The sequence below is a fragment of the Hypanus sabinus genome, chromosome 3 (genome assembly GCF_030144855.1).
Source record: "Hypanus sabinus isolate sHypSab1 chromosome 3, sHypSab1.hap1, whole genome shotgun sequence".
NCBI lineage: Eukaryota > Metazoa > Chordata > Chondrichthyes > Myliobatiformes > Dasyatidae > Hypanus > Hypanus sabinus.
The window spans coordinates 173195098-173221824 of record NC_082708.1 but is presented as its reverse complement, the minus strand read 5'-3'; the positions used below and the strand labels follow the sequence as shown (position 1 = coordinate 173221824).

The following is a 26727-nucleotide window of genomic DNA, read 5'->3' as shown; positions in this document are numbered from 1 at the left end:
TTGATGTGCCTATAAAGAAAGCAAGACAGTGGCTATATTTCATTTGGAGTTTGAGGAGATTTGGTTTGTCACCTAAAACACTCAAAAACTTCTACAAATGTACCATAGAGTGTATTCTGACTGGTTGCATGACCAAATGGTATGGGGGGGGGGGGGTGGTTAGGCCTACTGCACAGGATCAAAGTAAGTTGCAAAAAGTTATAAAATTAGTCAGCTCCTTCATGGCTTTTCACCTCTGTAGTATCCAAGACTTCTTCAAGGATTGGTGGTGCAAAAAGGCAGAGTCCATCATTAAGGACCCCCACCACCTAAGACATGCCCTCTTCTCATTGTTACTGTCAGGAAAGAGGTCTAGGTTTCAGAAAGCAAACTCTCAACGAACCAGGAACAGCTTCTTCCCCTTTGTCATTCAATTTCTAAATGGATATTGAACCCATGAACACTACCTTATTATTTTTATTTACTTTTTTCTGTTTTTTGCACTACTTATTTTAGCTTAACTACTTAACATACAAATATAGAATTACTATAATTTTTTTTCTATATTTATCATGTATTGCATTGTACGGCTGCTGATAATTTATCAAATTTCACGACATATGCTGGTGATATTAAACCTGTTTCTGAAATCTTGTAATAAATACAGAACAGTTATATTGAAATCTAAAATCTGTACTGATTTCAGCAATAAATATTCAAAGAATAGTAAAACTGAATAGTGATTAAGACAGTAATTTATTCATTAACATGAAATGGAGTAATAGATACTGTTTCTACATCACAACTGAAGTCATGTACCTTTCTTATGGTGGGACACAGACACTGGTTGATTCAATGAATGATAATAGCAGAATCAACATTCAGAAAGATTTCTGGGGCCACAGTGTGATTAGCCGTGGGGCTCATATTTAGAAAACCTTAAGAGCAGTAGGCATAGGAACAGATTTATGCTATTTGGGCCATCCAGTCTGTTAAGCCATTCTATCATGACTGATTTATTAGTCCTCTCAATCTCATACTCCTGCCTTCACTCCATAACCTTTAACACCCTTGTTAATGAAGAACCTATCAACCTCTGCTTTGAAGATATACAATTACCTAGCCTCTACAGCTGATGGTGGCAATGGATTCCACTGATTCACTACCCTCTAGTTAGAGAAATTCCTCCTCACGTTTGTTCTTAAGAGATGCCCTCATATTCTAAGGCTATACCCTCTAGTCCCAGACTCACCTACTATTTGAAATATCTTTTCCATATACACTCTACCTCATTCTTCTTAAATTCAAAGTCATCAAATGCTCCTTATACATTCAACAACACACGCAAAATGCTGGTAGAACACAGCAGGCAAGGCAGCATCTATAGGGAGAAGCGATGTCGACGTTTCGGGCTGAGACCCTTCGTCAGGACTGACCAAAAGGAAAGATAGAAAGAGTTGAAAGTAGAGGGGGGAGGGGGAAATGCGAAATGATAGGAGAAGACCGGAGGGGGTGGGATGAAGCTAAGAGCTGGAAAGGTGTTTGGTGAAAGTGATACAGAGCTGGAGAAGGGAAAGGATCATGGGACGGGAGGCCTCAGGAGAAAGAAAGGCGGGGGGGGGGGTAGCACCAGAGGGAGATGGAGAACAACTAAATATGTCAGGGATGGGGTAAGAAGGGGAGGAGAGGCATTAACGGAAGTTAGAGAAGTCAATGTTCATGCCATCAGGTTGGAGGCTACCCAGCTGGTATATAAGGTGTTGTTCCTCCAACCTGAGTTTGGATTCATTTGGACAATAGAGGAGGCCATGGATAGACATATCAGAATGGGAATGGGACGTGGAATTAAAATGTGTGGCCACTGGGAGATCCTGCTTTTTCTGGCAGACCGAGTGTAGGTGTTCCACAAAATGGTCTCCCAGTCTGCTTATACATTAACCCTTTCATTCCCAGAACCATTCTCATGAACTTCCTCTGGGTACCACTCCAATGCCAAGACATATCTTCTTACATAAGGGGCCCAAAACTACACACAATTTTCCAAGTGCAGTCAGACCAATGCCTTATAAAGCCTCAACATTACATCCTTGCTCTTATATTCTAATCCTCTCAAAATGAACGCTAACATTAATTTTTGAGAGGACTGACTCTGGTTTCCTCACTGAATTCCATCAAGGGAACAATGCTGACTTTGATCTATTTATCAAGTATCTTGTTTTATCAAGTATTCAAGTACCTTGAAACCTCATCCTTAATAAGACTCCAACATCTTACCAACCACAGAAGTTAGGCTTATTGGCCTATAACCTCCTGTTTCTTGCCTCTCTCCCTTCTTAAATAATGGAATGATATTTGCAATTTTCCAGTCCTCCAGAACCATTCCAGAATCTAGTGATTCTTGGAAGATCACTACTAATGCTTCCACAATCTCCTCAGCTACCTCCTTCAAATCACTGGGTTGCAGTCCATCTAGTACTTACCTGCTCAAAGACTTTTCAGCTTTCCAAGTACCTTCTCCTTAGTAACAGCAACTACTCTCACTTCTGCCATAAGACACTCTTGAAATTCTGGCATACCACTGGTGCCTTTCACACTGCCAATTTGTATATTCAGGTCATTGATGTCAGATATCTTTCATTGTAATACTAATTGCCAATTATCTTAATTTTATTTCTCCTCAAAGTTCAAGGCCATGACTATTGGCTTTGACTTTGCCTGACCAAACTTGCCATCATACTCATGAAAACCTCCTGTTCCCCGCTCAATACAAGTAATGAAAATAAGTTCACTGATTCTTGAATTCTATTTTATCATGTTTGATGGAATCTGAATTTTCTAATTCAAGCGTACCAACATAGAAAATATTTAATGATTATGTAATTATATCATGCTTGGCTGCAGTTCAGCACCAAGTACTAGAATATTTGATTTTGCTAAATTAGATTATGCAACCTTCATTACAAATTATTAACCTGTTTCTAATTTTATTAAATGCTAGCATTGTGTAAACTCCACAAACCTTTTGAAATGTTTAGTTTCAATAGAGACTTGCTGTTGTTTCAGGCTAGAAAAGCACAGCCCACAAATCAATTGATAGATTGTTCTGTCTGAGCTCACCAAATCAAATCAGCAAAACCCAATGATATAGTGCTTCTCTGGAAGTTAGCCAAGCATCACCTATCACTGATCACAATGATTAGAGCACATCGCTCTGTCACTCGATGCCAATTTATGTGACATAACGGCACATTGATTAAAATAGTAGTTCAAAGGTACGATAAAAAAAAGTTCATTAATGAACCACAGGAACAAAATATCTAAACAGACATCACTTAACAGGTAGTTTTATAAAATGATTACACAAGTTGCTCAAAAGCTGCTTGCTGTCACGCCCAGCACCAAATACGTTCTCAAGCTAAACTTTTCAATGATATCCTATTTTTCATGAATTTAACATTCATGATTTACTACTGTAGACAATGTGTATTTCAATTCAATTTGAACTTTTTTGTTTCTTAAATCATGTTATATTTGACCATAACCTAAAAAACAGAAATTATTGTTTCTGACAAAAAGATGAGAAGAAATATCTTCATCCAAAGAGTTATGAATCTTTAGAACTTCTTATCCAAGTAGCCAGTGGAGGTTCAGTTACTGACAATAATTAAGATAGACATAACAGATTTTTGGATATTAAGGAAATCAAGGTACATTATGTTAACACGGGAAATTACCACTTAAGCAGAAGACCAGCTATGATTATGATGAATGCTAGGAGATGCAGGAGGGTTCAAAAGTCTATGCCTGTATCTAACACCCACATTCTTATGGCATGGTCAGCCCATTGTACCTGTGTCAATTCTTTTCAAATGTGGTTAAATTAATCCTGCACCTGGTCTTCCTCAGTAGCCTCATTATTATGGTTACACTTCAGGAAAGGCCAAAATGGGTATTTGTTCACTTTATTATTTTCGTTCAGCCAGTTTCAAATTTCTGACATTCATTTGTTAAAGTTTAATTTTAGCCACCAAACATTGTAAACTGTATATATTACCGTTTTGCCCTACAAAACCTATATTTTCCCATTCCCCAACCAGTAATTAAGGTAATAATAATTTAACAATAGTAATTCAAGCAATTTACAATATTCTAGTCTTCAGTTTAATTCTATGGAGAGCTTATGACATTACATTTTAAATAATCATTATATTTCCAGGAAAACTTTTGGAAAATAATTATACACAAATGGCCACATTTTACGCAGTGACATTTCAATAAGTGAAAACAGGAGAAGAAGCTAATTACTAACAAAAAATGTAACTGGCAGATCACAATATTTTTTTAGACACACCTTTCTAATAACAGGTCATCAATCTAGCATGTTTTTGTCCATACAGTTCCCAGATAAAAATATTTTCTCATGCACTCTTTTCAAGTTTCCAGCAAGATACAGATGTCAATTTTAACTGACGTAATCGACACCTTTACCTGGCTGGAAGCCCAAGAAGAGTTTGTGCTGGGAAAGCTCTAGATCCTTTTCGAAAAATATTTTGTTTTTCTGGCTAATCATAACCTGAGTTTAAACAAATAGATTTTCTGACGGGTATTCTGTGAAGATTATGCTAATGATAGAAACTATCTCAGTTCATTGATTCATCTTAAAATGTCATTACAACTACGATCATAATATTTCATTCAATTCTGCCTATCCATTTTAAAACACTTAAGAAAATGATCTTGAACATTAGCCATAATGATGATTGTATTAAGTGCTCGATTATAGGTCCTGACGAAGAAAACTTTGAGTAAAAAATGTACTTCATATCTGTAATTCCTATGAATCAGCCCACTGTTCATGGTGATGTAAAGCAATAAAACTACCCTGCCATTCTCGTGATTGATTCTGACATTCACCACTAACATTATCTTTTTTCTTTTAGATTCATATGTCCTCCATTTTCCCCTTTCTGCTTAAAGTTATTTTCGAACAATAGAACATAAATAGTAGTCCATCTGAATCTTGAAACTGCTCATCCATTCATCAAGATCAAAGATGATCTATCTCACTGCCATTTTTCAGCACTATCACCATATCCCGTGATTGCCTTGATGTCCAGAAATGTATGCACCCTTGTCCTGAATTAAACGAATGACTGAGCACTGAGGTCAAAAGTTTGAAAGGTTCATCGCCTTCTGAGAAAGAAATAGCTCTTCATCTCAGCACTATGCTGTTAAATCTCAAACTGTGCCTCTGCTGCCAAATTTATCAGTCAAAAGAGCTGTCCTCTCCATAGATAGGCTCCTTAAGTATCTTTAAGAAAGGATATTTAAGAATTCTGCAAATTTATTTTTCTAAACACTAGTTCCATTCACAGTCCACTCAAACTATCCTCCAATGAGTAACCTGTCATCTCTGAAATCACTCCAATGATTTTTTACTGCACTCCCTCCATTGCAAGTACATCTTGTCTTAGGTAAGAATAAAACTGTATACATTTTTCTGGGCATAGTCTTTCCAAAGCCCTTACTCCTGCAATTAGGCACCCTTACTCCCATAATCAAAAATTTCATTTTAAACATGAATATAACCCCAGTCTTCCTAAATCAGCTGTTGAACCTACATGTTGCCCTTCAGTGCCATATGTATCAACAAACCCGGCTGTTCTGAACATCAACACTGACACTATAAAACAAATATTCCTATTTTACATTACCAAAGTGAGTAATCTCATATTTATTTTGTATTATATTTCATCTGCCAGATTCTCAATATCGCAATAAGGCTTTTTCCTTCCTTCTCCATATTCACAATGCCAGTTTAGTACCATCAACACAATGACATTCAAATCCCTCAATCAAATCATTGATCATGAATAGTGAGGACCTAAGTTCTGATCCCACTTTTCACAGCCTAGTTTGAAAATCATTTGTTTATTTCCATCTTTTTTTTCTGTCAACTAATTCCTTATCTATCAGTATGTTGTCCCCATTGTCATGCCTTTAACCCTGCCATCCAACCTCTTGTGTAGCACTTTACCAAAAGCTTTCTGAAAAGTAAATTATATCACATCCTTTATTTCCTGTAATCACATCTGCTGATTTCCTGATTCTACTGCACACATCTTCAAAGAACTCCAAATCAAACAAGATTTACTTTATATAATTTTTTTTTCAAGGTGTACAGCATCTTTCATTATAGAATCCAGCATTTTCCCTTGTACTGTTGTCACAATGTACGAACATAATTAGAACCAGTTGTAGGATCCTAATCGTTTTAAATATGACTTACAATGTTAATTAAGTTATAATGATTAGTAAATTTGCAAATGGTACAAAAGTGGCAGTGGTGTGGATAGTGTGGAAATCTGTCAGTCTACAAAAAGATAATACTACAAAATGAATTGAACACATTTAGTTTAACTGAACCAATTTACTACAGCTATTATAAATGGATATTCAGATGAATTGATTTTATTGGCACTTGAGTAAAGTCAATCAAAGGCAATAATTATTACACTTTAACTGCAACCTTGTAGCATGTACAACAGATAAAATGTGGAAGATACAAAATGCAAAGATCCTGTTTATATCTAGATATAATATGTCAAATATGTACCAAACTGACTAGCCAGCTATCAGCAGTTAAAAAGCAGCCAACAGCATAAACAATAACTTGAGAAGACCATACAACACCTCAAGTCTGCTGCAGAATACTTCAGTACAAAGAATTGATCTTTTCCCTGACGTCCACTTTGGGATGACCTGTAGCTGAATTCGGGTGTGGTACCACTTGTGTTGAAAAGATATTCATTGAAGATCACTGTCGGTGATACCTCGCCTGCTCATAACATACACCTTTGGATTACAAATCTCTCTCTCTCTCTCCCCATCACTACTCGACTCAATACCACAAACTGGACTGAACTTTACTCATCATTCGTAAGACTGTATCCATTTACCCCTAGGCTTGAAGAAGCTTGGTTTCCCTATTTCCACACTTATATATGTATTTTATCATTGCTAACCTGTTTGATATATCTGCATTTATATTACTGTATTGCATAGTTACCTATAAATAGTATTTGTTTATAGCAATACCAGACTCCACAGTGGTTTCTATTTCTGCTGGTTCTTTAACCCATCACGGGGTACGTGACAAAATATTAACGGAGCATCAATCTACATCAAGCTCAAAATGTATATTGATGATAAAAGTATTCTCATTAGGAACATGATTTCTTGTGCAACAGATGGAGCACCACATATGACAGGTCGCCATGCTGGTTTACTGCTATTTATGAAAAAAATAAATTCCAAGTCTTTTACAATCCATTGTGTAATTCATGACCAACATCTCACAGACAAAAACCTCAGCCCGCGACTTTGTTCAAGCATGACTCTTGTAATATCTGCTATCAACAAAATTAAAGCTTATCCAGTAAACAGCAGAACATTTCACCAGTTACGCCACAATAATGATGAAGAGTTTGAGCACTTGCTTCTTCACACCAAAGTGGGCTGGCAGTCAAAAGGCTGCTGCTCAAAACATTTCTTTGACTTTTTTTGACACTACGGTTGAATTTTTGCTCAAAGCCAACAAGAGCTTGGGAAACAAGATTGAACTTCTATATGGAGATGTGGCATACCAATTTGATCTGTATGACAAAATGAACATTCTAAATATGAAACTACAGGGTAAAAATTTCAATTTAATCCAGGCAAAATGTGCAGTGTCTACTTCTATCGGAAAACTCGGAATATACAAGCAAAACACTGGGAGAAGAATGTTCTCACAACTTCCCTGCATAAAAAGTATGGCACTCTATTTTACAGACGGTGACTTGCAAGAGTACTGCTTACACTTGCAGTCACTAGAGAAAGATTTTCCGAATCGATTCAAATACTTAAATGATCTGAAAATTCTGGACTGGGTAATTAACCTATTTCTTTTCAAGATGAGCAAACAGGAAGAGAGCTTGCAAGAGGAAATCACCAAAATTCAGATAAAACAGCTAAAATGCTTTTCAAAAATGTCAGCTTTTGTGGTAAGTGGTTACACTATCCTACAAAGTTTACTTGTCTTTGGAGAAGAGCCAAACTGCTCTTCATTGCATTTCCACCCTCTTACCTTGTAGAAAGAGTCTTCAGTGCAGTGAACTACATGCTCACAAACAAAAGTTGCAATGCATGGAGACTTAAGGCTTTTGCTGTCACGACTTAAACCAGGTACTTCAATTCTTGCTAAAAACTATCAAGCTCAAGGATCACATTGATAATGAAGCTGTTAAACAGCGCATAGGTACTGCGTAAGCTAGGTTTAAAGACAAATAAAAATTTAAAGCAGAATAATTTTTCTCATGTCAGCATATGATAGATGTGTTTTTATATTATGGGGGTGCCAGAAAGTATATTGTGCCTAAGAAGGGTGGTGGCAAGTATGAAGGTGCTTTTGGGGGGCATTGGGCTAAAAAAAAATGTTGGGAAACACTGGTATATGCTAACATTTAATACTGAGATGAGGAAGCAACCCCCTTTGCTCTAGAATATGACATTACATTAACAGATATTACAGCAAGCTGAATTTTAAATATTGTAAAGACTGGAGACTGAATTATGATGCAAGTGGCATGCAACTTACTGCTCCGTTCATGGCAGACAGACTAACATAGGGTCAGAAATCCAAATTATTAAACACATTATTACAGCTACATAGGACCCTGGTCAGACCTCACTTGGAATACTGTGCTCAGTTGTGGTCACCTCACTACAAGAAGAATGTGGAAACTATAAAAAGATGCACAGGAGATTTACAAAGATGTTCACTGGATTGGGAAGCATGCCTCATGAGAATAGGTTGAGTAAACTCGGCTTTTTCTCCTTGGAACGGTGGAGGATGAGAGGTAACCTGATAGAGGTATATAAGATGATGAGAGGCATTGATCATGTGGATAGTCAGAGGCTTTTTCCCAGGGCTGAAATGGCTAACACGAGAGGGCACAGATTTAAGGTGCTTGGAAGTAGGTACAGAGGAGAGATCAGAGTAAGTTTTTTTTAAACGCAGAGAATGGTGAGTACGTGGAATGTGCTACCGGCAATAGTGGTGGAGGCAGATACGATAGTGTCTTTTAAGAGACTCCTGGATAGGTACATGGAGCTTAGAAAAACAGAGGGCTATGGGTAACCCTAGGTAATTTCTAAGATAAGTACATGTTTGGTGCAGCATTGTGAGCCATAAGACCTGTATGTGCTGTAGGCTTTCTGTGTTTCAACATCTATCAGATATTTAAGGAATTTTAAAACATGCATCATTGTTTAACAGAAGTAAATCTCTAGTCCTGCAATTAATGCCTGTCAACCTGGTCAAAGGACAGGACCCTAAGAGTAGCACTGCAGGAAGCTGGCTTACCACAAACACATTGCCATGTTTTCCAGTTGCAGAAAGCAGATTGATTGGCTTTCTACATTCAGCCTCGTGTCTGGATAGGGGTGGGAGCATGGTAAGATTCAGAGGATACTTCACTTTTTATTTTTGGTTCCAGATCTGGTCAGCTGAATTGTTTATTCAATGCAACAGTATAAAAGAAAATAGCAAAACTGGTATTAAGTCATCACATCCTGTGTGGATATACCAAGTCTTTAGTTCCTCTACTGGCCTGCACAAAACTTAAATTTGAACATATATAAAATGACTCTAACAGAATTTTAAAGAAAATTCAACAGGAAATACATGTTCTGGAAACATGGAAAACCTACAGCACAAAACAGGCCCTTCCGCCCACAAAATTATGCTGAACATATCCCTACCTTAGAAATTACTAGGCTTACCTATAGCTCTCTATTTTTCTAAGCTCCATGTACCTATCCAAAAGTCTCTTAAAAGACCCTATCGTATCTACCTCCACCACCATTGCTGGCAGCCCATTCCACACACTCACCACCCTCTGAGTAAAAAACTTACCCCAGCACCTTAAACCTGTGTCCTCTTGTGACAGCCATTTCAGCCCTGGGAAAAAGCCTCTGACTATCCATACAATCAATGCCTCCCATCATTCTAAACACCTCTATCAGGTCACCTCTCATCCTCTGTCACTCCAAGGAGAAAAGGCCGAGTTCACTCAACCTATTCTCATAAGGCATGCTCCCCAATCCAGAGAACATCAATGTAAAACTCCTCTGCACCATTTCTATGGCTTCCACATCCTTCCTGTACTGAGGCTACCAGAACTGAGCACAATACTCCAAGTGGGGTCTGACCAGGGTCCCATATAGCTGCAACATTACCTCTCAGCTCCTAAATTCAATTCCACGATTAATGAAGGTGAATACACCATACACCTTCTTAACCACAGAGTCAACCTGTGCAGCTGCTTTGACCATTTTATCAACTCAGACCCGAAAATCTCTCTGATCCTCCACACTGCCAAGAGTCTTACCATTAATACTATATTCTGCCATCATATTTGACCTACCAAAATGAACCACTTCACACTTATCTGGGTTGAACTCCATCTGCCACTTCTCAGCCCAGTTTTGCATCCTATCAATGTCCCTCTGTAACCTCTAACAGCCCTCCACACTGTCCACAACATCTCCAACCTTTGTGTCATTAGCAAACTTACTAACCCATCCCTCCACTTCCTTATCCAGGTCATTTACAAAAATCACAAAGAGTAAGGGTCCCAGAACAGATCCCTGAGGCACCCCACTGGTGACCGACCTCCATGCTGAATATGACCCGTCTATAACCACTCTTTGCCTTCTGTGGGAAAGCGAGTTCTGGATCCACAAAGCAATGTCCCCTTGGATTCCAACCCTACTTATTTGCTCAATAAGTCTTGCATGGGGTACCTTATCAAATGACTTGCTGAAATCCATATACACTACATCTACTGTTCTTCCTTCATCAATGTGTTTAGTCACATCCTCAAAAAATTCCATCAGGCTCGTAAGGCACAACCAGCTCTTTACAAACCAATGCTGACTATTCCTAATCATATTATACCTCTCCAAATGTTCATAAATCCTGCCTCTCAGGATCTTCTCCATCAACTTATCAACCACTAAAGTAAGACTCACTGGTCTATAATTTCCTGGGCTATCTCTACTCCCTTTCTTGAATAAAAGAACAACATCCGCAAACCCCCAATCCTTCAGAACTCCTCCCGTCTCCATTGATGATGCAAAGATCATCGCCAGATGCTCAGCAATCTCCTCCCTCACTTTCCCTAGTAACCTGGGGAACATCTCATCTGGTCCCGGTGACTTATCTAACTTGATGCTTTCCAAAAGCTCCAACACATCCTCTTCTTAATGCTTACGTGCTCAAGCTTTTCAGTCTGCTGCAAGTATTCACTACAATCACCAAGATCCCTTTCCATAATGAATACTTAAGTGATGTATTCATTAAGTACCTCTGCTATTTCCTCCAGTTCCATACACACTTTTGCACTGTCACACTTGATAGGTCCTATTCTTTCACATCTTATCCTCTTGCTCTTCGCATACTTGTAGAATGCCTTGGGGTTTTCCTTAATCCTTTCCGCCAAGGCCTTCTCATGGCCCCTTCTGGCTCTCCTAATTTCCTTCTTATTAGCCTTATAATCTCCTAGATCTCTAACATTACCTAGCTCTCTGAACCTTTTGTAAATTTTCTTTTCCTCTTGACTAGATTTATTACAGCCTTTGTACACCATGCTTCCTGTACTCTACCACAACTTCCCTGTCTCATTAGAACATACCTATGCAGAATTCCACACAAATATCCCCTGAACATTTGCTATATTTCTTCCATACTTTTCGCTGAGAACATCTGTTTCCAATTTAAGCTTCCAATTTCCTGCCTGATAGCCTCATAATTCCCCTTATTCCAATTAAACATGTTTCGAACTTGTCTGTTCCTATCTCTCTCCAATGTTATGGTAAAGGAGATAGAATTATGATCACCATCTCCAAAATGCTCTCCCACTGAGAGATCTGACACCCAACCAGGTTCATTTCCCCAATACTAAATCAAGTACAGCCTCTCCTCTTGTAGGCTTATCTACATACTGTGTCAAGAAATCTTCCTGAGCACACCTAACAAACTCCACCCTATCTAAACCCCTCGCTCCAGGGAGATGCCAATCCATATTTGGGAAATTAGCATCACCCATCACAACAATTCTGTTGTTACTATACCTTTCCAGGATCTGTTTCCCTATCTGCTCCTCGATATCCCTGTTACTATTGAGTGGCCTATAAAAAACACTCAGTAAAGTTACTGACCCTTTCCTCTTTGTAACCTCCACCCACAGACACTCCGCAGACAATCCCTCCATGGCGTCCACCTTTTCTGCAGCCATGACACTATCTCTGATCAACAGTGCCACCGACCCTGCCTCTTTTGCCTCCCTCCCCGTCCTTTCTGAAACATCTAAAACCCAGCACTTGAAGTAACCATTCCTATCCTTCAGCCATCCACGTCTCTGTAATGGCCACCACATCATATCTCCAAGTACTGATCCACGCTCTAAGCCCATTCGTTTGTTCACAACACTCCTTGCGATAAAATTGACGCATCTCAAACCTTCGGTCTGAGCACATCCCTTCTCTATCACCTGCCTATCCTCTCTCTTGCACTGTCTACAACCTTTCTCTATCTGTGGGCCATCTTCCTCTTCCTCAGTCTCTTCAGTTAGGTTCCCACCCGCCCCAATAATACTAGTTTAAACTCTCCCCAGTAGCCTTAGCAAACCTCCCGACCAGGATATTTGTCCCCCTGGGATTCAAGTACAACCTGTCCTTTTTGTACAGATCGTACCTGCCCCAAAAGTTTTGGTTACCTATTCACAGACCACAGAAGAACCGATTGATTTGCAATCAGTCATCGGTAAAAGGATTTTTTAATTTATTTTTAGTCTTGAAAAACGAAACTATAAAAACAAAATTTAAAAAAATTAAAATTAAAAAAACAAATGAAGGATCATATATTTTCTGAGAACATCATGAAAACATGTAGAGTTTTTGTCTTCAAGCAGAATATCACAATATTCATCCATGCATTCAACTGTAATTGTCAGCCACAGAAAAAAAACTATAAAGTTAGAATTCTTGAGCTGTTTTCTAATGACAGTACAAAACATAAATATTCCAATTTAGTTTAGTTATTTTATATAAACCAACATGGTCTTATTCAGTATAAAGCAAGTGCATTTCTGAACAACAGAATGAAATTTAAGTGTTGAAGGCCAACTGCTCACTATAAGATATTTCATAAATTATCTTTCTCAATATACTTATGTCTCCATCATCAGAAAGGACTTCTTAACTAATCATTGCACAGATCCTCCAACAAAATCATTGGAGATGCTGAGTGAAATGTTCCAGCTGTATTGATATTTTATATCACAAGTTAAAGATAATAACTTCAAATGTTTGAAAATCAACTCATGCCACCTGGAAGTCTGCACAGAATGAGAATTTGTATGGAATTTAGAGATAAACAATCATAGGCCATGAAGCAAATTAGTTTAATAAAACTTACATTATTCATGTATTCTGTGAGAAGATCTTGAAGAGCTTGTCGTACAGCATTGCACTCAGCCACAATTCTTTCTCGCCGGTCATCGCGTGTACATGAAGAGTCTGCCATCAGTGCGGCCCCACTGATAATACTCTCCAGTCTCTCTTCTAAAGATGGCCTGTATCGCTGCTCACTGAAATGCATGGGATCCAAAATGATCTTGTTCTGAAAAGATAAAACATGAAACAAAGAGGGAAGGAATTACAATATAGTGAGAACTTTTGCTATTACAGCTTCATTGAAGATCAATTGATTTCCTCTACCATGTCTGCAAGTTATAATGCATCGCTTCACTTTATGTATTACAAAAATGGAACGTCCATTGAATCACTTTTTGGCACAGAATAAGAGAACAGCTAGCAATGGTAGGTGACCTTTAACAATTAAAATAGTGTATTTTTATTGTTATTTGTCACTTTTCTTTCATCATGGATTCATCAGTTTATTTTGTTGTTTGACTATAATGTAGATTAATCAACAGAGACAGATGGTAATAATTACTATAATAGTAGTAGTGCAAACTCTTGAGTCGAGTATGATGTTCTCCTAAGGGGGATGTCTACTGGTGTGCCCTCAGGTGGCTGCAGAGGCCAATCTGCAATATACATATTCTGGACCACTGAAGACAAGAGTAGCTGGTAGCTGTGGTTAGTGGGTGGGTTTTTTGGCTGAACAAAGTTAACAGTGAACAACAAAATGTTGGATATAAATGCTTCTCAGATGATAACTGGAGGTCTTACCCAAACTAAGTTAAACCTATAAGGAATCATAAGGATGCTTGATTTATATCAAATTGATAGAAGTCTAATCTTGGAGTACAATTAATATACAACTAAATTATAACACCAAGAAAACAGAGCATGGATAACACTTCACCAGATTTTTACTGGCTCAGTTCCCACAGCTGAATCACTAACTACAGTCCCTACACTAACATTTACTGCCCTCCATAGCCTGGAGTCCAATAATATTATGTTGAAAGCATACATAATGAACAACATTACTGCATTCATGAAGATGAAGCACTCAGAGTCTCTGAGGTAATTTATGGAGCTATGGACCGAAGATCCTGGCAGAAATCAGTTCAGTAAATCTAAAGTCAACACTTCTAAACCTGCTATAAAACTTCCTTAGATCAGAGCTCCAAATCGGATATGTATTGTCAATTGCAGTTCATGCTAAAAGGATTTGCATTGCACAGAGATAGAAACACAGAAAACCTACAGCACAATACAGGCCCTTCAGCCCACAATATTGTGACGGACATGTCCCTACCTTCAAAATTACTGGGCTTATCTACAGCCCTCTATTTTTCTAACCTCCATGTACTTATCCAAAAGTCTCTCAAAAGACTCTATTGTACCCACCTCCACCACCGTTGCTAGCAGCCCACTCCATGCACTCACCACTCTCTGAGTAAAAAAGTTACCCCTGACATCTCCTCTGTACCTACACCCAGCACCTTACACCTGTGTCCTCTTATGGCAACCATTTCAGCCCTGGGAAGAAGCCTCTGACTATCCACACAATCAATGCCTCTCATCATCCTATACACCTCTATCAGGTCACCTCTCATCCTCTGTCGCTCCAAGGAGAAAAGGCCGAGTTCACTCAATCTATTCTCATAAGGCATGCTCCCCAATCCAGGGAACATCAATGTAAATCTCCTCTGCACCCTTTCTATGGCTTCTACATCCTTTTGTAATGAGGTGACCAGAACTGAGTACAGTCCTCCAAGTGGGGTCTGACAAGGGTCCTATATAGCTGTAACATTACCTCTCGGCTCCTAAATTCAATTCCATGATTGATGAAGGCCAATATACCATACGCTTTCTTAACCACAGAGTCAACCTGCACAGCAGCTTTGAGCATTCTATGGACTCGGACCCCAAGATCCCTCTGATCCTCTCATACCGCCAAAAGTCTTACCATTAATACTATATTCTGCCATCATATTTGTCTTACCAAAATGAACTACTTCAAACTTATCTGGGTTGAACTCCATCTGCACTTCTCAGCCTAGTTTTGCATCCTATCAATGTCCCGCTGTAGCATCTGACAGCAGCAAACTTACTAACCCATCCCTTCACTTCCTTATCCAGGTCATTTACAAAATCACGAAGAGTAAGGGTCCCTGAACAGAGCCCTGCGGCACTCCACTGGTGAATGTCCTCCATGCAGAATATGACCCGTCTACAATCACTCTTTGCCTTCTGTGGGCAAGCCAGTTCTGGTTCCACAAAGTAATGTCCCCTTGGATCTAATGCGTCCTTATTTTCTCAATAAGCCCTGTATGGGGTACCTTATCAAATGCCTTGCTGAAATCCATATACACTACATCTACTGCTCTTCCTTCATCAATGTGTTTAAAAAAATCCAAAAAAATTCCATCAGGCTCGTAAGGCACAACCTGCTCTTTACAAACCAATGCTGACTATTCCTAATCATATTATACCTCTCCAAATGTTCATACATCCTGCCTCTCAGGATCTTCTCCATCAACTTACCAACCACTAAAGTAAGACTCACTGGTCTATAATTTCCTAGGCTATCTCTACTCTCTTTCTTGAATAAAGGAACAACATCCGCAAACCCCCAATCTTCCGGAACCTCTCCCATCCCCCATTGATGATGCAAAGATCATTGCCAGAGGCTCAGCAATCTCATCCCTCGCCCCCCCACAGTAACCTGGGGAACATCTCATCTGGTCCCGGTGACTCATCTAACTTGATGCTTTCCAAAAGCTCCAACACATCCTCTTTCTTAATGTTTACATTCTCAAACTTTTCAGTCTGCTGCAAGTATTCACTACAATCACCAAGATCCTTTTCCATAGTGAATACTTAAGTAAAGTATTCATTAAGTACCACTGCTATTTCCTCCGGCTCCATGCACACTTTCCCACCATCACACTTGATAGATCCTATTCTTTCACATCTTATCCTCTTGCTCTTCTGCTTCTCTATCTGCTCCTCAATATCCCTGTTACTATAGGGCTGCATATAAAAAACACCCAGTAAGTTATTGACCCCATCCTGTTCCTAACATCCACCCACAGAGACTCCGTAGACAATCCCTCCATGGTGTCCGCCAGTTCTGCAGCTGTGACACTATCTCTGATCAACAGTGCGACACCCCCACCTCTTTTGCCTCCCTCCCTGTCCTTTATGAAACATCTAAAACCCGGCAGTCTAAGTAAACATTCCTGTCCCTGAGCCATTCAAGTCTCTGTAATTGCCACCACATCATAGCTCCAAGTGTTGATCCACGCTCTAAGCTCATCTATTTTATTCACAACACTCCTTGCATTAAGACAAACGCATCTCAAACCTTTGGTGCATCCCTTCTCTATCACCTGCCTATCCTCCCTCTCGCACTGTCTACAAGCTTTTGCTATTTGTGAGCCAACCTCCTCTTCCCCAGTCTCTTCAGTTCAGTCTCCACTCCCCAACAATTCTAGTTTAAACTCTCCCCAGTAGCCTTAGCAAACCTCCCCACCAGGATATTGGTACCCCTGGAATTCAATTGCAGCCCGTCCTTTCAGTACAGGTCACACCTGCCCCAAAAGAAGTCCCAATGATCCGGAAATCTGATTCTCTGCCCCCTGGTCCAAACCCTCAGCCACTCATCTATCCTCCACCTCATTCTACTTCCTATTCTCACTGTTGCGTAGCACAATCAGTAATCCTGAAATTACCACCTTTGCGGTCCTGCTTCTCAAATTCCTTCCTAACTCCCTGTAGTCTTTTTTCAGGATCTCTTCCCTTTCCCTACCTATGCAACAGATACTGTTGCAGCAATTAAAGAAATGGTGAGAAAACATGAGGGATGGAAGTATCTGAATATTTGTGGAATGTAGTTGATTTTCTATGAGGATCTTCATTATAATATAGATAGGAAAGCAAAAGAAAGGAAATTATAGGCCAGCTCACAAAAACTCAGTGGTTGGTAAAGTGTTGGAGTCTATTATCAGGGAGGAGATTTCAGGGTACTTGGAGACTAATGATAAAGGAAGTCAAAGTCAACGTGGTTTTTCTAAAGGGAAATCTTGCCTAACAAATCTGATAGAATTCTTTGAGAAAGTAACAAGCAGGGTGGACAGAAAAGTGGCAGTGGATGTCATTTACATGGATTTTCAGAAGGTGTTTGATAAGGAGCTACACATGAGGCTGCTGAACAAGATAAAACCCTAGGCATTGCAGGAAAGATACTGGCATGGATAGAGGAAAGGCTGACAGGCAGGAGGCAGTGAGTGGGAATAATGGGGGCCTTTTCTAGTTGGCTGCCGGTGACTAGTGGTGTTCCTCAAGGGTCAGTATTCGGACCACTACTTTTCACATTGTTTGCCTATGGTTTGGATAAAGGAGTTGATGGCTTTGTAGCAAAGTTTATAGATAATAAGAAGATAGGTGGTAGGGTAGGTAGACCTGAGGAAGCAAAGCATTTGCAGTAGGACTTAGACAAATGGGAAGAATGGGCAAAAAATAGTGGCAGGTGGAATACAGTGTTGAGAAATGTACGATAATGCAATTTCATGAAAGGAACAACAGTGCGGACTATTACCTAAATGGAGAAAAGGGTTCAACAGTAGAAGAGCAGAAGGACTTTGGAGTCCCCATACAAGACTCCCATAAGTTTAATTTATAGGTTGAGTCTGTGGTAAAGGAGGCAAATGCAAGGTTGATATTTACTTCAGTGGGAATAGAATATAAAAGCAAGGAGATAATGCTGAGGCTTTCTAAAATACTAGTCAGACCACACTTGGGAGCATTATCAACAGTTTTGGACCCCTTATCTCAGAAAGGATGTGTTATCTTTGGACAGTCCAGAGAAGGTTCACGAGGATGATTCTGGGAATGAAGGGATTAACATATGAGGAGTGTTTGGCAGCTTTGGGCCCATATCTACTGGAATTTAAAAGAATGTGAGTGATCTCATTGAAACCTACCAAGTGTTGAAAGGACTAGATAAAGTGGATGTGGCAAAGATGTTTTCTATGATGGCATTATCCAGAACTAGAGGGCACAGCCTCAAAATTGTGGGGCAACCTTTCAGCACAGAGGTAAGGAGGAATTGCTTTTAGCCAGAGAGTTGTGAATCCATGGAATGCTCTGCCACAGGCTGCGGTAAAGGCCAAGCCTGTGAGTATAGTTAAGGCGAAGTTGATAGTTTCCTGATTGGTCAGGGCATCAAAAGATGTGGTGAAAATGCAGGTGTATGGAGTTAAGTGAGATCCGGGATCAGCCTTGATGGAATAGTGAAGCAGACTGAATGGGCTAAGTAGCCTAATTCTGTTCCTATGTCTTATGGTCTTATAATTTTGTGGTGAATTTCTCTCAATGCATCAGTAATGTTTTAAGTAAAACCACCAACTTTTAGGTTCCTCGGTTAAGGAATATCCAACTAATGATGGACATATGCATTGGCAAAAGTAAGGCTAATGGCCAGAACGACCTTAAAATGAATGCAGAAACAAATCAAATTTTAAAATGTTTGCTGCAAAACTGTTTCCAAAGGCAATCGGGGAAACAACTCTTAAAGCAAGAGGATGTGATAGGAGTCCGGAGCTGATATAATTCATCCCAGAAAGAAAGATACATCAGAACTTTTTTCACATAATACTTACTTGAACTTCACCCTGAACAACGTGAAAGACATTTATCTAATATTTACTTCATGATGGACAAAGTGAATAGAAATGATATAATTTTTACTGCAACATGGACAAGAGAAATGACTGGAAAACTTAAGTGACATGGATCTGGGAGAAAATTTCAATGATATTGCTTTATACTCAAAGAGGTTCATGCAAAATGAAATGATATCAAGTGCAGTATGGTATGAAGACAAACATAATAATCATTATGTGCCCAGCTAGATCCATAAATGTATATTTGTTCTATTATTCTCAACATAATGATCACCAAAAAAAACGTTTAAATGTCCTCGCTGTTTAAAAACATGGAAGAGTTTCTAGAGTATTACTGAAATAATTAGAGAAGATGTCAACTTAATGTTGAACCTAATGAGTTATTTTTTACTGTGCTGGGTTGATTAGCCCATATTCTCTGGAGTGCAGTTAGAACCCAGGGTGAGTGAGAAATTAGTCAATGAATAATATTAATAACTAGAATCAGGAAATAATAAACTAAGTCAGGAAATATTATACTGAGAAAGACATGAAGTGGTGCTAATGCTTTATTTAATAGTTCCTCATTCCATAAAGCATTAAAGCAATTTAACCAAGAAGCATGGCTGAAGAAAACAATTTAAAATGAATTAAATAAGCTTTGTATAGACTGTCCTTAAATTTTGTATACACTGCCTATAAAAAGTATTCACACCCCTTGCAAGTTTACATGTTTTATTGTTCTACAACATTGAATCACAGTGAATTTAATTTGGCTTTTTTGACATTGAACAATAGAAAAAGTATTTTTCATGTCAAAGTGAGAACAGACCTCTCCAAAGTGATCAAAATTAATTACAAATACAAAACACAAAATAATTGATTGCATAAATATTCATCCTCTGCAAGTCAATATTTAGTAGATGTACTTTTGGTAGCCTTGAGTCTGTGTGGATAGGTCTCTATCAGCATATGCACACCTGGACACTGCAAACTTTTCCCATTCTTCTTTACAAAACTTCTCAAGCTCTGTTAGATTGCACTTGGATTGTGAGTGAACAGCCCTTTTCAAATCCAGCCACAGATTCTCAATTGGACTGAAGTCTGGACTCTGACTTGGCCATGCCAGGATATTAACTTTGTTGTTTTTAAGCTATTCCTGTGTAGCTTTGATTTATGCTTGGGGTCATTGTCTTGCTGGAAATCAAGTCCCGGTTCTCTTGCTGACTACATGAGGTCTTCCTCCAGCATTTCCCTGTATTTTGCTGCATTCATTTTACCCTCTACCTTAACAAGCCTTCCAGGGCCTGCTGCAGTGAAGCATCCCCACAACTTGATGCAGCCACCAACAAGTTCACAGTAGGAATGGTGTGTTTTTGATAATGTACAGTGTTTAGCTCATGTCAAGCATAGTTTAGTCTGATAGCCAAAAAGCTCAATTTCGTTTCATCAAACCATACAACCTTCTTCCAGCTGACTTCAGTCTCCCACATGCCTTCTGGCAAACACTACCAGAGATTTCATGTGAGTTTTTTTCAACAGTGGCTTTCTTTGAGCTACTCTCCCATAAAGCTGCAACTGGTGAAGCATCTGGGCAACAGCTGCTGTCGGACCAGTCTCTCCCATCTCAGATACTGAAGCTTGTAACTCCTCCAGAGTTGATATTGGTCTCTTGATGGCTTCCCTCGCTGGTCCCTTCTTGTATAGTCACTCAGTTTTTGAGGATGGCCTGCATGAGGCAGATTTACAGCTGTGCCATATTCTTTCCATTTCTTGATGATCAACTTAACTGTATTCCAAGGGATTTTCAGTAACTTGGAAATGTTATTGTATCCATCTCCTCACTTGTGCTTGATTCACCAGTAGTTGGCCCCATCAATAAGACCACAGACCATAAGATACAGGAGCAGAAATAGGCCATTTAGCCCATCAAGTCTCCACCATTCAATCATGTCTCATCCTTTTCTTTTCCCTCCTCAGCCCCACTCCTCGCCCTTCTCCCCATAACCTTTGATGCCATGGCCAATCAAGAACCTATCAATATCTACCTTAAATATACCCAACAACCTGACCTGCACAGCTGCCCAGGATAACAAATTTCACAAATTCACCACCCTCTGCCTAAAGAAATTTCTCTGCATTTCTGTTTTAATGGATGCCCCTTTTAGCTTGACGCTACGCTCTCTTGTCCTAGACTCCCCTACTATGGGAAACATCCTTCCCACGTCTACTCTGTCTTTCATGAGACCCCCCCCCGCATCCTTCTAAATTCCAGTGAGTACAGGTGCAGAGCAATCAAACATACTTAATATGATAAGCCTTTCTTTAACAGAATCCCAAGTCCCTTTGCATCTCAGATTTTTTTTCATTTTCTCCCCTTTTAGAAAATAGGCTGCATATTTATTTCTTCTAGCAAAGTACCATGAATTTTCCAATACTGTATTTCATTTGCCACTTTCTTGCTCATTCTCCTAATCTGTCTAAGTCTTCTGCAGCATTCTGTTTCCTCAATACTCCCTGCTCATCCATCAATCTTTGTATCATCTGCAAACTTGGTAAAAGCTATCTATTCCACCATCTAAAAACATTGATATATAACATAAAAAGCAGTACCAACAATGACTCCTGTGGAACTAGTCACTGCCAGCCAACCAGAAAAGAATCCTTTTCTTCCCATCTGTTACCTCCTACCAATCAGCCAATGTTCTAACTATGCTATTGGAATCAGAATCAGGTTTATCATCACCGACATGTGTCATGAAATTTGATAACTTAGCAGCAGTAGTTCAATGCAGTACATAATATAGAAGAAAAAAATATACTAATTATAAATAAGTAAGTCAGTTATAGCATATATACAGTCGGCCCCGCTTATCCGCAAATGCCACATCCACGAATTCAACCAACTGCGAATCGAGAAAACCCGGAAGTGCTCTTCCTGCACTTGTTGTTTGAGCATGTACAGACTTTTGTTCTTGTCATTATCTCCTAAACAATGCAGTAAACAACTATTTTACATAGTATTTTCATTGTATTAGGTATTATAAGTAATCTCGAGATGATTTAAAGTATACGGGAGGATGTGCGTGGGTTATCATGGATCGGGATCGAAAAAAATTGGAAGTTCTCTTACTAAGTAAGTCAGAACAGGTACATCTGGTATTATTTAGCGTCAGTTAATCAAACATTTGTTTTAGTATATAGTATATATTTTACCTTTCTACGCATATAAAATGCTTAAGAATATATGTTTCAGCGCCAGGCTCAGGAACAGAAGTTCCCGAGTTCAATCCAGTAACAGACCACTCCCAAGAGCACTCTCCACTGTGCCGGGTTGATGTGGAGGATCAAAAACCCAAAATCCCAAAACACAATAATTAAACCACTGCATTGCTTAGTAATAATTGTAGCTTTCATTGGGGTAGGGCCTTTCTCACTTTATCCTTTAAAATTGTTATGACCGTTGACCGACGTAGCCTAACGTTTTTCCAAAGATCGATGGCGTTTCAACTCTTTCGGATTGCTTTATTATTTCCACTTTATTTTCAATGGTGATCGTGATTATTTTTGTGAACAGAAACACTGCGGATTCAGAGCCCACCGCCGTGTCCTAATATCCACCACACTGAGACAGGTTAAATAAGGTCTGGGGTTCCGCTGGGTCCTAAGGACCACTGCATTAAGACAGGTTGAATAAAGGACTTGAGCATCCGTGATTCTTGGTATCCACGAGGGGTCCCGGAACCAATCCCTCGCAGATAAGGAGGGCTGACTGTATATTGAATAGATTAAAAATCATGCAAAAAAGATATACATCATAAAAAGCAATGGTCCCAACACTGACCCCTGTGGAACTCCATTGGTAACTGGCAGCCAGCCAGAATAGGATCCCTTTATTGTCACTCTCTGTTTTCTGCCGACCAGCCAATGCTCCAACCATGCTAGTATCTTCCTTGTAATTCCATGGGCTCTATTCTTGCTAAGCAGACTCCAACCCTTCTTAGATAGCGGAGTAATATTTGCAATTTTCCAGTCATCTGGTGCAATGCCAGGATCTATCAATTCTTGAAAAATCATTGTTAATGCCTCTGCAATCACTCCAGCTACTTCCTTCAGAACCCAAGGGTGCATTCTGTCAGGTCCAGGAGATTTATCCACCCTCAGACCATTAAGCTTCCTGAGCACTTTCTCAATCGTAATTTTCACTGCACAAAATTCACTTTTCTGACACTCTTGAATGTTTGGTCTACTGCAGATGTCTTACTCTGTGAAGACTGATGCAAAATATGCATTCAGTTCCTCTGCCATCTCTGCATCTCTCATTGCAATATCTCCAGCGTCATTTTGCATTGGTTCAGTATCTACCCTTGACTCTCTTTTACCCTTTATATACTTAAAAAAGCTTTTAGTATCTTCTTTGATATTAGTCACCAGCTTCCTTTCATAATTCATCTTTTCCTTCCTAATGACCTTCTTAGTTTCCTTTGAGAGCTTTTAAAAGCTTGCCAATCCCCTATCTTCCCACTAGCTCTGGCTTCCCTTTTACTTTGGCTCTGACTTCACTTGTCAGCCATGGTAGTGTCCTTCCCTTTGAAATTTTTTTCTTATTTGGAATATATCTGTCTTGCATATCCCTCATTTTTTGCAGAAACTCCAGCCACTGCTGCTCTGCTGACCTTCCTGCAAATGCCCTTTTCCAGTCAACTTCGGCCCGTTCCCCTCTCATGTCATTGTAATTTCCTTTATTCCACTGAAATACTAACACATTAGATTTTATTTTCCCTCTCAAATTTCCATGTGAAATCTAACATATTGTGATCACTGTTCCCTAAGGGTTCCTTAACCTTTAGCTCTCTTAGCACCTCCGGATCATTGCACAACACACATTCCAGCACAGCCAATCCCCTAGAGGGCTCAGCAACAAGTTGTTCCAAAAAGCCATCCCTTAGACATTCTACAAGTTCTCTCTCTTGAGGTCACATACTGACCTGGTTTTCCCAATCCACTTTCATGTTAAAATCCCCAAAGATTATCATGACATTGCCTTTCTGATATGCCTTTTCCATCTCCTGCTGTAATTTGTAATCCACATCCTAGCCGCTGTTTGGAGGCCTGTATACAACTGCCATTAGGATCCTTTTACCCTTGCCATTTTTTAATTCAACCCACAGAGACCATTACACCTTCCAATCCTATGTGCAACAAGAACATCCACCTCATTTTTTATGCCCCATGCATTGAAATCTAATGCTTTGAGTTCTGTATTTGTTACCCTTTACAATTCTGTATCCCTGATGCACTGATACCTTTGTACAGATCTAACCTCTCCAAAAAGTGATAGCAATGATCCAAGAACCTGAAGCTCAGGCTTCTGCAACAGTTTCTCAGACAACTGATAATATGCCAAATCATTCTATTCCTACACTCAATGGCACATGGCACAGGAAGCAGTCAGGAAATTACTACCCTTGAGGTCCTGCTTCTCAGTTTTCTGTCTAGTTCTCTAAATTCTCTCTTCAGGACCTCTTTGCTTTTCCTTCCTATGTCATTGGTGTCAATATGTAACAAGATACCTGGCTGCTCTCTCTCTCCCCCTCCAAAATGATATGGATGCGATCCACAACTTTCCTAACCCTGGCACCTGGGAGGCAACATACCAACCAGGTGTCCCATTAACCACAGAAACTCCTGTCTGTTCCTCTGACTACTGAGTCCCATCACTACTGCTCCCCTCTTCTCCCTCTTTCCCTTCTGCATCACGGACAACACTCAGTGCTAGTAACTTGGTCTCCATGGGAGGACATTCCCCACAATGGTATCCAAAACAGTAAACTTATTATTGAGGGGAATGGCCACACTGGTGCTCTGCACTGACTGCCTATTCACTTTCCCATTCCTTCTCGTGACAGTCACCCAGCTACCTACCTCCTGCTACTTAGAAGTGACTGGTTCCCTGTAACAGTGATTGATAATCTCCTCACTCACCCGTACAAACCGAAGGTTACCCAGTCGTTGCTCCAGATCTGATTAACAGGAGCTGCAGCTGGATACACTTTATGCAGATGTAGTTCACTAGGAGACTCTAGGTCTCTCAGGACTCCAACATCCAACATGAAGAACACACAGCAGTCATTCAAACTACACTAAGTACTCCTGACTCAGTAAGAAAAAAGGGAAACTTAACAGCAACTTACCCAGACAACATACCCAGAGCCATCACCTCTTCAAAGCTGAAGCCTCCTTTAAGCCAAACCGTGACAATCCCACTCTCACCCTGGCGCACTCCCAACAATGGCCTCTTCAATATTAGCCGCACTTCTGTAGTGATATTTACTTCTTCCTGCCCTGCTCCCACCGCTGACTGAGCCACAGGACTGACACTGAATACCCGCGAAGCTCTCCTTTTAAATGAGTGTCGCCGACCTGCGAGTACCTTCCTTGCTGTGCACTGCTCCCATCACTGACTGGATCAACAGAATTCCAGATACAGGTGTATTTTTACTACAATCAGCTGAAACACCTTGACAGCTCACAGACCTCCAAAAACAGATCTCCGTTTAAATAATTACTTGAGTTCTACAACTAGTGATGCACCAGTGATGATTTGGTGTGTCATATTGAAGGGAGTGAATACTTATGCAATCAATTATTTGCAATTAATTTAGATCACTTTGTAGATATCTGTTTTCACTTTGACACAAAAGAGTCTTTTCTGGGGATCGGTGTCAATAAAAAACAAATTAAATTCACTCTGATTCAAATGGTGTAAACCAATAAACAAAAACTTCCAAGAGGGGGCAAATACTTTTTTAGGCAGTAATGGCAGATACAACCAGCAGAATCCTTATATTTTCTAATATACTTAATTAAGGGTTCCCTTTCTTAAAATACTGTACAACCAGTTGGTATCTGTGTATGTGGGGATTTAACAAAGATCATCAATTTTATGGTCACATATTCTTCTTCCACAAGAAAAAAGTAAATAAGAAAAATATTCAACTGAATTGTTAAACAATCTTTTGTAAAAGATGGCATAATTTATTATTAATGCCTCAAATCATTTATTATCGCACTTTGTTTGAAGTGTTCCAGTCATGAAAGACAACGCATCTTTTGTTTTTAATCAATGTCTGTCACACTTGCTTTCTGTTTATAGTACTCTTTAAAGGCCAACCAGCAATAAAAATTTACTTAGAGATTTATTCTAATTCACACAAAAATTCAAGTATCTTCATGTATATTTTAATAAAACATTTTCCTTTTTGGTAATCTGAGATCAAACAATCATCCAAGCAATAGATGTACAGATATATTTCCTTTGTCCACTGACCTGTTGCCAGTTTGAAAAAGCCAGTTGTCATTTTACTCCTAAAATATGTTATGAAATTCAATAAAATGCATGCAGTGGGATCTTCAAAATCTTTTAAAATTCTTTTATAGAATACATACAACTGTCACCAAAGAGTTGCTTAATATCATTATGGAGTTATGGAGTCATAGAATTGCCCTTTGGTCCAAATGTTCCTTGCTGACCTATATGCTCCATCCAAGATAGCCC

General features: G+C 39.4%; 1 protein-coding gene across 3 annotated transcripts in view; it reads right to left on the bottom strand.

The window, feature by feature from the left end:
• The window catches only part of ctnna2 (catenin (cadherin-associated protein), alpha 2), a 1188004-nt gene that overhangs the window by 957869 nt on the left and 203408 nt on the right, over positions 1 to 26727 (bottom strand). For all 3 annotated transcript variants that reach the window (XM_059963425.1, XM_059963426.1, XM_059963427.1), the window contains one exon: positions 13502 to 13705. In XM_059963425.1, coding sequence (XP_059819408.1) covers positions 13502 to 13705 — 204 coding nt within the window. The remainder of the gene's footprint in view (positions 1 to 13501; positions 13706 to 26727) is intronic.